General features: G+C 47.0%; 1 protein-coding gene across 3 annotated transcripts in view; it reads right to left on the reverse strand.

Moving 5' to 3' along the window:
* Positions 1-342: 342 nt before the first annotated feature.
* METAP1D (methionyl aminopeptidase type 1D, mitochondrial) overlaps positions 343-12016 on the reverse strand; it is a 44561-nt gene continuing 32887 nt past the window's right edge. The window contains exons 6-10 of one of the 3 annotated variants that reach the window (XM_042822684.1): positions 10141-10304; positions 2733-2830; positions 2282-2329; positions 1384-1512; positions 343-1050 (exon numbers count right to left, since the gene is read on the reverse strand). In XM_042822684.1, the coding sequence (XP_042678618.1) occupies positions 1397-1512; positions 2282-2329; positions 2733-2830; positions 10141-10304 (426 nt within the window). In that variant the 3' untranslated portion in view covers positions 343-1050; positions 1384-1396. Of the gene's footprint in view, positions 1321-1383; positions 1513-2281; positions 2330-2732; positions 2831-10140; positions 10305-12016 lie in introns of all 3 variants that reach the window. The other 2 variants (XM_042822682.1, XM_042822683.1) reach the window with 2 other exon arrangements.

A 12016-nucleotide genomic window follows, 5' to 3' on the forward strand; every position in this document is an offset into this window, starting at 1 on the left:
AACGTGCCCCAATCTCTGCTCCGTTTTTTTTTTTTTTTTTTTTTTTTTTGGTTTTGTTTTGTTTTGCATGCAATGCGTACGGTTCATTCCCACCACCTCACTGAGGACCGGTGCCCAGGGGCAGCGGCGCGGCCCCACGCGGACCTCCCCGGCCATGTAAGTGACCGCCCGAGCCGGGGCCGCTGCTCCGCGCTGCGGGGGAGGGGGGTTGGGAACGGACTGGGACGGGACAGACGTGACGGAACGGGACGGTGCAGCGGCGGCCAGGGAGAGGCGGGCACGGCGGCCCTCGCCTTCCCGGGCAGAGAGCAAGCGGCGGAAACTCGGCGCGACTGTGAAACGTGTTGGATGCATCGTTTATTCGTACAGGTTTTAAGGTCTACCAAATTAATCAAAGAGGCAATCGAGCTGAAAGGCTGCCCCGTGGTATTGGGAACGGGCTGGGGACTTATCCTGCTTCTTAAAAAGATGCTGTTAGAAATGATTAGAACTGACAGCTCGCTGTACTCTAGTAAAAACAAACGGTTCAGGGAACCAGCGGCCGTCCCACCCGGCCTGTACCGGCCCGGCCTGTCCCAACAGCGGCCCAGCAGCTCCGCCCGGGACACCCCCCGCCGCACGGCCACTCCGTCGGGCCGATTCCGAGGGACGCAGAGCAAACCCTCCCCCAGGGCAGAACCCTTCCGTCTCTGCGAGCGCTCCCGGCGTGGAGTGCCCCGTTACGCACCGTGCGCGACGCGGAGCTGCGCTTATCCCTCTCCGGAACAGCGCGCTCTGCGTCGTTTTTAATCCTTTCTTGTGCGGCGTAGAGAGAAACGGGACGGGGCAGGGAAGGGAGAGCTGCTGTTACAACTTAGGGAAAGGGGCCGCAGCCTGCGCTCCCTCCGCCACGCCCGCAAACTTTTCTTTCCGTCCCGGCGTAAGTTCCAGCCCCGTTCAGTGGCGCTGATGACAGAGCGGCCGCACTCTCCCTGCGAGCGGATCCCGCACGGCAATCTGCTCCGCTCCCCCACGGCCGGACCCTTCACCCGGCGGGCTGAGGCTCAGCCGCTGCTGCCGCAAACCAAGAGGCTTTTATTCAACACTCACCGGGTACCGCGCAGAGCACCGCGCCCGGAGCGAGCCCCCGAACCGCGTCCCGTGTCCCCTCAGTCCCCCCAGAACCACCCGGAGCTCAGCGCTGTCCCTGCGGGGCCGAGGACGCCCAAAAGACACCGAGCCCTCCACTTCCCGCTGCGTCCTTAGGCTTCTCCCGGCACCTTAGAGAGGATTTCCGCTCCCTCCGAGGTAATGACGACGGTGTGCTCGAACTGCGCTGATCTGCAACGCACAGGGAGCAGTTAGCGGGGGGCAGTGCGGCCCCAGCACGCCCGTAAGACTCACCGGCTGCCAGCGCTCAGCTCCGCCGCTCGGGAAACAACAAAACCGGGCACCTTTTATTGTCTACCGAAATTGCGGTCCATTTGTCCTTCAGAATCTTAAATTCGGGAGAACCCTCCATTATTATTGGCTCTGGAATAAGAAAAAAACGCCCGAAGTGAGCGGCGCTGCTGTGGGCAGGGGGGGCCCGGCGGCAGCTCCCACCCTTGCTTCGCACCGCGCTGCCCCGCCGGGGCCGCACCGGGGGGGGGAGGACGCAGCGCAGCGCTGCGGTGCGGGGAAGGTGCGCTCCGCTTTCGTAACAGCAGGGAAATTTATTCCAGCTTTCATTAAGACTCCGTGGTAACAATCAGAACAACAAACGCGGACAGTTCAACATATCCGATTTTTTTTTTTTTTTTTTTTTTTTTTTTGTTAAACAGACTTAAAATGTTCAATTAAATCAGCAAAACAACGATTTTCTGATTCGGCTAACTGCCGCGTCGGGAGGAATGGGCTTCCACCCCTGCACCGGCACTCGCGTTGTGGGGCGGCTCTCATGAACTCCGCGCGGCCGGCCCGGCCCGGCGCAGCTCTGGCGGCAGCGGGCAGCGGGGCACAGCCGCGCTCTGGAGTCTGCACACCGCCACAGCTGCACTGCCAAAACGACGCGTCAGGTCTGCCGCTTGATAAGATTTGCGATCAGATTTTTCCTTCCCAAATTCGTGTCACTCAGGAGCTGTGTCGCCCAACTGATCCCTCAGTGCATTTTTTAGAATAACATTTGAATCTCTTTCCCAGGGGCCAGTGTCACTGCTGTCACCGTTTCTGAAGGGACGCTTCTCTGCTCAAAGAAACGGCACGGAGCTGGGCTGTTGTGTGTGTGCTTTTTTAAAGACAAACATAGAATACATTTACTAACCTATTGTGAACGCCATTCCCTCCTCCATTAACAAATCACTGTCATTGGCTAGAAAAGAAAATAAAAATGCTTTTATAGTTGTTGTCTAGTTTCACTTTTTTTTTTTTTTTTTTTTTTTCTTTTTTTTTTTTGGTAACAGCACCCAGCATTGGGTTTCAGAACTCGTTCTGGCTCACAGGTGCTGTGCATGCCGGCCCCTGTGCAAGTCCGGATCCAAGCACCCGTTCTCATTGTCCCCGCTGCCCATCCCACCACCCTACAGCTCCGCTGGGGCTTTCCCACTCCCGCCTCCCCAGCCTCAGACCCAACGGCTCCTCAGATCCTGGGGCACGTCTGGAAGGATCGCCCGCAGAGATTCCCCCGCGGGTTTGGGGCTGCCACACCGCTTCGGATCGCACTTCTGCCGCAGGTGAAGTGGGAGGAGACGGTGCTCTGGTCGGGAGCCGCTTACCGTGGTGCCACACCTCGGGGTGCCCGTGGAAGTAGGACCCGATGCCGTGGCCGACAAAGAAGGGGCACACCTGGAAGCCGCCCTGCTGTGCCACAGAGCTGCAGGGCAAAGAGGACACAGTTAGCAAGCATGGCCCGACCCTGCCACACATCCGTACCATCAGCAGCACCCAGTGCGGGGCTGCTGCCAGCTCTGAAAGAAAACAGCCATCATGTAACCATCATTAGGTTTCAGAGTGAATGGGCCAGCCAGGGCAGAGCACAGAACAGTGCAGCCCTTACTGCCTGCAGTGCCCCGCTGCATGCACCCGCGGCCTGTGCCAATACGGAGGGAAACACCAAGCTGTTCCCTTCTGAAATACTACAAACATCCAGTGCCAAAATGTACTGCAACTCCAGAAAATCCGTTCATGCTATAATGAACAATGTATTTCTACTGAACCCATCAGCACAGTCCCCAAACCAAATCATCATAATTATGGCACTTCAGTTCTGCTGGGAAGATCTGTCCGGTCCTTCACAGCCTCTCCAAAAGAGCATCTTCCAGAGAGACAGATGTCCTGTCTGCAGGAACAGAGCCTGTCTCCAGGCCTCTTCCATGTCAGGAAAGCAAAATCCCATCCCGGTGCCCAAAGCTGGGGACCCAGAGGACTGGGAGTACCTGCCGGGCTCTGCCAGCGGGCCACTCCACAGCACCAACCAGGGCAGCTCAGCCAGCAGAGCCAGCCCCATCCCAAATGGAAATCTGGGGCACCTGAGGTGAAGTGCAAGTGACAGGGGAACTGCTCCTGAGTATCAACCCCACACTGTGCCCAGAGTAAACAGGAGCATGGAAGCGGGACAGGAAGCAGTCTGTCTGAAAAGATTTTGTCTATGAACCTAAAAGCTTCATTTGTTCACTTAAGATCACGGTGGGCCCTTCACACTTCAGGTTTGCTTGTATTGACAGCTGAACAAATGTGCCTGCTGCCTCAATACAGAGAGCCATCACATTTCTATTTGGAGAAGACTGAAAACTTCATGTTTAGCTGTCCCCAAATTCCTAATTTCTGGCAAAGAGGAATATTAATATAGCTAGAAATTGGGCTTCAATTTTCAAACTCAAGGTCCACAGCTTGATGTTACATACAGTTTATGTGGAAAAAAAACCCACTACGGTTTATGCAGCAAGAGGTCCCAGCAGTGAGGGAAGTCCATGCTCCCCACCATGCCAGCCAGCCTGGGTCACGGCTGGGGCTGGCTGTGACACTGCTGAAGGCCAAAGAAGATCAGAGAGGAATCACAAAGTCAAATTACTCAGAAACATACACAAAACGAAATGGAAGGTCTCCGGTGACCCAGCCTACAGCAATGCAGATAATGGTTCCCAGACGGGGGAAGCGATTCCCTGAAGAGAAATGGGAGGCCTGACATGCACCACATGGTGAGCTGTCCCTTCTCCTTCACAGGGCTGTGAGAGAGCAAATGACCCCACCAGCTGCTTTGAGGCTGTGCCCCATGCCCAGCTGAGCAAGAGCACCTGGGGCACTGGTGTGACAGTGTTCCCTCCTCTTGCCCTGAAAGAAGTGGTTCTTGTGCATGGCAGTGGTGAATTCTGCCACTTCCTTGCCCAAGAGATCAAAAACATCAGCACTTAGGTGGTTGGGACCAAAACAGGGGATGCTGGAACCAAGACAGGAGATGTGGAGCTCACGAGCTGTGACACCCACACTGACAGGTGCCTGCGCTCCCCTGCCTTCCCACTGGAACTTGTCTACAAGCTGACTTGGTGTTCTTTTCCTAAAAAATGCAGCATGACCAATGAAGTTGTCGTGACATGCAGAAAATCTGAGAAGAAAATAAGCTGCAGGTACACAGCTTGGACACATTCAGTCTGGTTTTAACATCGTGCTTCAGAAGCACTGTATGGGGAATTTCAAAGCACTCCGCAACTACTGGCTTCACTTCAGAGTACTGAGAAAACCCAGTGAGCTGTCACACCCACAAGGGCACTGTGAAAACCCTGCTCCCATCACGAAGGTAGCCGCCAGCCCTGCTGCAGCCTGCTAGGGCCATTCTGCCTGCACCAGTGTGCTGCTTGCACAGGAAGTGCTGGGTGAGCTGCTGGCCTCGGCCATGCCTCTGCCCACCAGCATCCAGGGCTGCAGGACCTGGCTAAGAAACCTGGATAGCACAAAACGGGGCATCCTGCCCACCTTTGCCATTTCAGTGTTTTGGCCTGGCTGCCTCACTCAGGATCTGCCAGCAACGGCCTTTCTCTCCAGCTCTCCCTGGAGGGCAGCCCCAGAGGATTACAGGCTCCGCTATGTGTAGACACCTGGAGTGGCTCCGGCTGCAGATGGTACAGAAGGGCGGGAGAGAGGCAGGGCTGCAGGGAAGGAGAGCAGCAGAGTGGGGTTGAGGGACAGGGCTGCCTTCACTCAGATGGGGCATGGCCCAGTCCCACTGGCACCCACAGACAACACAGACATGCTGCGTTGGCAGCACAAAAAAAACATAGGGATTCTTTACCACAACCGTTGTTAAAAATATCCATTGATAACATTCACCATTACGCATTTTATTCTTGGAGCCACGTAGCACGCTTGGGCAGAGGTGAATTGGTCAGGATTAAAAGCATAATCATTTAATGAGCCCAGTACTTGATTTCATGTTTTGCTGCTGAGCGATACAGCCCAGCGGCTGCAGTTGAGTACCTGCAGGGCTGCTCCTCTGCAGCAGGTGGCAAAGTGCCCACGCCGGGATGGAACAGCAGCAGCCGAGCTGTCAGTGAGTGCAGCTCGTGGACACAGCCCCCGTGTGCTGCCATCATGCTCCTGAGGGGATGGCAGAGCTGGGCGCTAGCTCCTTCTCTACCAGATGGCATCTATCTAACCCCTGCCAGAGGAGGGATGAGTGTGGAGAAGTGCTGCAGCCCAACAAACTGCAACAGTGCAGCAACAGGCAGAGCTGCATTTTTGCGAGCTCTCCCCAGTGCTCTGCCCCTCCCTAGAAGGAGTTTTTGTGTGTATGGGACAAATCTCTCCACCTGAGAGGCTGAAAAGCAAGTTGACAGGACTTCCTCATAGGGCTGGTCCTGAGCCTCCCACAGAGCCCCAGTGAGCATCCAGGAGTAAATAGGTGTCCCAGCTCCAGAGTGAACACTCTCTCAGGACCGGGACTCCCATTCTGGGACCAAAACTTCCCAAACCTACGCTGCCTTTTCTTTATACTGAATTCTGTTGTTTTTTCCTCAAGCTAGGTCTGGTCTGGTACAATAAGCCCTCACTAAGGAAACAAAACAAACCAAACCCTGCTTTGAGCCTGGCCAACATCCCACACTGCAACCTGGGCTGAGCACCGCAGGGAACCCATTCCCAGCTATGGGCACTTCCCCCAGCGCCTGCACCTCTCCCCAGAGCCAGAACTTCACCACCTACAGCCTCGCAGAGCAGCATGGCCAGCCCTACGCACCGAGTGGCCTGTCCCACAGCAGGGCGCAGTGAGCCCACCTGGGAGACACCAGGAGATAACCGATCCATGGGCACTGCTTTCTTATTTAGGGACACGCATGCATGCATCTTTTTTGAAGTTAAAAGTAATCAGGCTTTTCTTAATGCCCACCAGTGGGCATGTTTACTTTTTCTTTTCTTTTTTAATTCTTGAAATCAGTATCAGCCTAAATTAGATTTGCATGTGGTAAAAAAGTATTTACTTTCAATAGAACCATATTAACTAATTTGAGAAAATAACAAATTTTGACTGGGAAAATATTACAGTATTTTTCACTTAAATAGTAATCCTAGACTGAGGGAATGCACAAGTTCAGGGATTCCCCATAATGACAATAAATGTTGAGGTATAATTAGTAATATTTTTGAAAGCCAACAATTGTTTCTTGAAAGAAAGGTACATTTTAGTTTCAAACTGGAACACAAATTACTGTATTTTTCTTACAATAGTGTTGAACTTTTATTTGAGGTTCTCTGTTTCTAAAAGCAGACATGATGGATTGAAATAAAAGATAATTTATTGCAATGCTTACTTTCAAGTGCAGAGAGAAGCAGTGTAATTGTAATTTACTGTAGCTGTCAAGGAAAATCTATCACAGATGACATTAAAATGACTTATTTTGCCTGAGCCACTTATTGTTTAAATGTGCATAATCTGATAGAAACAGATTTTTAAAAATCTGCTTTATATTGTTCTAAATTAATATCAAAACATATACTTAGGAGTTAAGCATTTTAAACCATTTATTAATACTTTCCTCACTTCTATTTTTTCCTAGGAGTTGAAAATTGGTTCATTTAACAATACCACATTTGTGTTTTCCAGCTCTATACACCCACAACAGTTCCACATATCTAAGCTCAGTGGCTAAAAAGTAGATTTCAAACCAGGTTTGTTTCTGTCTGAAAGAGAAATGCCACCAGCAGTAGAAGGAAATGGGAATACAGGGCCCAATTCTTTTCCCACTGGGGCCAATTTTGCCACCATCTTCAATAGGAACATGTTAGCAAAGATTCCTATTCTTCCTGGCAGAGTAACTCCTGAATCCGCAAAATCTTGCTTTTGCAACTCCTAGGCGATGTGACACAGAACTGCTGCCCATGAAACAATGTTTCAGCTACTGAGCTTCCGCAACAAAAAATATGTTATGATGCAAGCTTATTTCTGTAATACAATTATTCCTAAATCATTTATAGGAAGCAAATATTCTGATTTTTGGTGCCTAAGATGCATTCTTGGGCACTTTTATAGAAAATATGGATGAAAGATACGTAGACACATCTCCATTCCAATGGGCCTAAACCTTCTCAGTTGTTTACAATCTCCAAAGTCTCCCAAAACAGAAGAATTCGATAGATGGATGCAAACGCAGAAAGCTAAGCAACCAGAAATACACAGCTTCAGCCAATCTCTTTCAGCAGAGGCACTGTTAAAGGGGTTCTGAACAAACTGGGATATTTAAACCATCTACATAGTAAAATCTTGAATAATAAAGTTAACGATCTACTATTCTATATGTAGGATTGGACATCTACTAGCTTTGATTCATCCGCATTTAGAGGGAGCACTGCCGATGTATTTACACTCTGCAAGTAAACTGACCCTCCGTAACAGCACAGTAAAAATTCAATGTCACATTCAATTTTTTTTTTTTTTTTAAATACAGCTAGAATTAATGTAGTGAATCTGTAATGAAATGCATTATCCTGCATGGAGATTTATCAGATTTTCCAATTGAATGCCATGCTTTGCTCGCACTAGCTGGAGTTCACCTGCATGTTGGTGTGGCGTGTGGCTCCTTTTTGTAAAGAGTTAAGTTGAACACAAAAAAAGGGAACAAAGGTCAGCACCCAGCCGCCACTTGAATGTGAGATTTTTCTTTTTATTCCCCTTGATGTATACTAGGCTCTGTGTTATTAGTCTTAATGATGGAAAATTGTAGTGTTGATACAAATCTTTTTTTCAAAGTAGTAGGCGGGAGCTCCATTTGTTAGTAAGTTTTTTTGTGACTAAAAGCCATGGACAGTACATTTATGTAGCAGTAAAAGGCCTAGATGCTCTTTCCATAGCAGAGCTAATTATTCCTACTGTGACCTTACTGATCTACCCTGTTCCTAGTACATCTCATCTGCACGCCTGTTCCTCTGTGTAGATGGTGTCAGAGAATATGAAAAACCCTATAATGAAACCATTTTCATGATGGAGAAAGGCTACTGGAGTTGCACTTGCTACAAAGAGGCTCAATTATATGAGTAATTGTGATAATTTTCTACATTCATAGCCTTCAATGGGGAAAAAAGAATGAGAGCCACAAAGGAAAATTACTTTAACAAGAAAGTACAGAGAGTAAAAATGGAAGAAGAGACAAAAAGGGGGAAAAAATAACCAGAAAAAAAGTTTAAAAAATAGATCTGGAGGGAGGAATAGCAAGACAGGGAGAACAACAGAAATGCTCAAAAAGCCTATGTGCAGCTGTGTTGCACAATTAAATTGAATTTTTTTTTCTGCAGTTGATGAATGTGACTACTGCAAATGTGCCTCTGTAGTTAGCTATCATTTGTTGTTCCGTGACAGGAAAAGGATAATTACCTCTCAGAGAGAATCAAAGGCTGACATGCCCTTTAGACACAGCCATGAATGCAGAGCTCGATAGAATGCTTGAATAAGAATCTAGTGTTCTGTGCCCCCTTCTACTCAAGAATAAATTTTGTTAAAATGCAAGAGCACCACCAGTAAATTTGTTGAACCCTAGGTGTTCAAAAATATGAGGTGCATCTATCGACTCATCCCATTTGCAAAAATAAAACTACATTTTGAATTCACTTCTATTATATTCATGGACAGTAAGATAGTGAGATATGCATTAAATTTCTTTTCCCAGTAGGGGTCTGATTCAACATTTCCTATGAAAGAACAGAAAGACACTATCCTTTTTCTCCAGGCTAGTTAGCCTATAATTTAAAACTGTCAAAAACACAATTTTATACAAAGTCTTCAATAAAAGCTTCTCAGATATAACCCAAAGAGGTTTTACTAAAGTTTGATTCAGACTCTGTTACAATATTTTTAAAGCTATAAACACATCTGACTGATATTTTGCCGTTTGCTTTTTTCCTTAAAGTATCTGAAGATTTACAAAGAAAAAAAGCAGCATCCTTTCAAGGTGACTAAGCCTTACAGCTTTTAAGTAATCGCAACGTTATTCAATAGTATGCTGGGACCATTAACAGTCCAATGAAGTACTGCTTAATGAAGTGTTTACAATATATGTCTTTTTAATTTTAATTTTTTTTTTTTTTGCAAACATTTTTAAATGTTCCATAGGCACCTAAAAAAAATTAAGCACAATTTTATTCCAAACTGCCAGAAGAGCCATGAGTGATGGCTACAACAGATGCAAAACAGGGAAAAACCTCTTAATGTGAGCTCTTTCTTCCCCATGACGTTAGTACGCACTGCTCTTTATAAGGTAAGAAGCTCTCGAGTTAAATATTTTTGTATTTTTTAAACAAAGAGACTTATGTTGATTAACTCCTTTTTAAGATTCGTTATTGCTATACAATGAAAACAATGGCTTTTAACTTTCTTACATCATTAGACAGACAAAGTATAGTTTCGCAAACAAATTAAAAAACAAAACAAAACAAAACCCACCACAGATTACATCTGTTAATATAAGTCTACCTTATGAATATCTTTGATTCTTTCCACAGTTATCTTTGCTAAGCCTGGTGTAACTCACTTAAAAAAATCCCTCTTACCCAAGGAACAACATTATAGCTTGGCAGTTCACATACTGATATCAGACTGAAGTGATGGTTTTGAATCATAAAACATGTCATCAGCTTTATACCAAACCTCCAATAACCTCTGTCCCACTTGCCAGCCCTCCCTTTACTTGTCAATATAAGGCTTACCTGATTGTGTTTCCAATTACAGAGAAGGGAGCCCCTGGTCTGCAAGCTGCAATTGCTTCATCTCTACATTTCCTGGCAACCTCCACTAACTTTTGACCAGATTTGTCCACACTGCCCACCAAAAAGGTTTCAGAAGTGTCACCATGGTAGCCATTGTAATACACCTAAACACATGCAGAAATGTAAAGACAGTTTCTTGTTTTGCATCCAGAAACAGATCATCTAAACTAAATCCATTCTTTCTAGGAATGAGCTATATATTGTAACAGATAGGTCACTGGTAGGCTGCACATGAGAGAATGAGACTGGAAAAGCAAAACACCGGAGGGAGGGAAAAAAAAAAAAAAAAAAAAAAGCATGGAAGACTGCAAGGTGTATAAGGGTTGCCAATTAAAAACTCCACTAAATGCAGAAGTTTTGTCTGGCCACCCAGCAGAGCACAGGAGGAGACATGGGTGACGCTGCTCAGACGGGACAGAAGCATGCCAGAAGCTACGAGGGGGCCATGCGCACACTCAGTGCTAAGGGGGTCCCTGGGCTGGGATGGGGAGAGCTGCCAGCCCATCAGCAGGGGTTGGGAGAACGATCCTTTCACAGGGAACGTCCCCATGGCAGCATGGTTGGATTCTGCTCAGGCAGAAGGCACGGCGACCTGTTGTACTAATGACCTACTGGCTTTCTGTTTGTCATTTCATAGGCTCAAAGCCTCAGCTCTCCTGAAGTTCCCTCTTGGGCAGAGCTCTGCAGCACCATGTGGAAAGGGTTTTTGCAGCTCTGCAGTACCGCAGGAGGGACACAACTGTGGGAGCAAGCCAAATTTCCCTATCAAAAGACAAATTGCAATGGGGCACAGTTTTGATCTTCTAAAACATTTTTTTCCACAAACAGTGGGCAACTATCCTCCTGGGACTAATGACTCACCAAGTCTGAAGCACTGAACTTTTGCCACTCGCAAGCTATTTGTGAAAGACACAGACTCGCATTCCTTTTGGTCAATTGCAAATGGAAAAAAAATAAATTGGCTACAGACGGTTTATCTCAGGGCCAGGTTTGTGTTGGGGGGGAGATGTAAAGAAAATGCAGGCAGCTGCGGGTGCACAGCACTGCACAGGACAGTGAATGGCAGCGAGGATCCAACTTTGCAGTCCTCCCGGCTCACACCTCCCTCTGCCAGCTGGAGCTGCGGCTAGATCTGCTTTTACAATTTAATGCCTGCTGGAGAGGTTTCACTCCAGCTAGTTCATATGTAAGCCAAATGAGTTCAGTTGTAGCTCTAGCAAGTACGGCACTTAAAAGCCAAACAAAAACATTACACTTCATCATCCTGGAGAAATGAGTACAGATTTAAAACACAGCAGAGCTTAAAAATAATTGCATTTACTGCTGGCCATCAACTGCAATTATGTATTTTTAACATTAATAAACTACAACCTCAGCAACTGTAACACACTAATTCCTTAAAAGTCAATGAAAGATTTGACTTGCAAGAAGCTTTACCTGCCAATAGCTGGCTGGAAATTGTGCAATGCTGACAGATCACTGATGCATAATGCTTCTCTTTCTACACTTAAATACATTCTAAAGGCCACACGATGAAGCCAATAAAATTTGTATTTCACCTATGAAATTCTACCATCTGAATTGCACAAAAATAGATTTTTTCTTCAAACAATTTGTATGTCGTTCAAAGTGTTTATAGTTAATAACCAGAATATTATTTAATCATTTTATAGAACCTGTATGCAATTATAAACAATTTGTTGTGGCATATTTACTTTGATTTTTACACCGTTCCCCTGTGAAACATCCCAATTCTGCTCATTAAAAATGAATTAAAAAATCAATTAGCAATGCTGCAAAGTAATATTTCTTCCTT

This window comes from Centrocercus urophasianus, unplaced genomic scaffold (genome assembly GCF_019232065.1).
Source record: "Centrocercus urophasianus isolate 14NV4802_14NV808 unplaced genomic scaffold, USGS_Curo_1.0 seq_20, whole genome shotgun sequence".
Taxonomy (NCBI): Eukaryota; Metazoa; Chordata; class Aves; order Galliformes; family Phasianidae; genus Centrocercus; species Centrocercus urophasianus.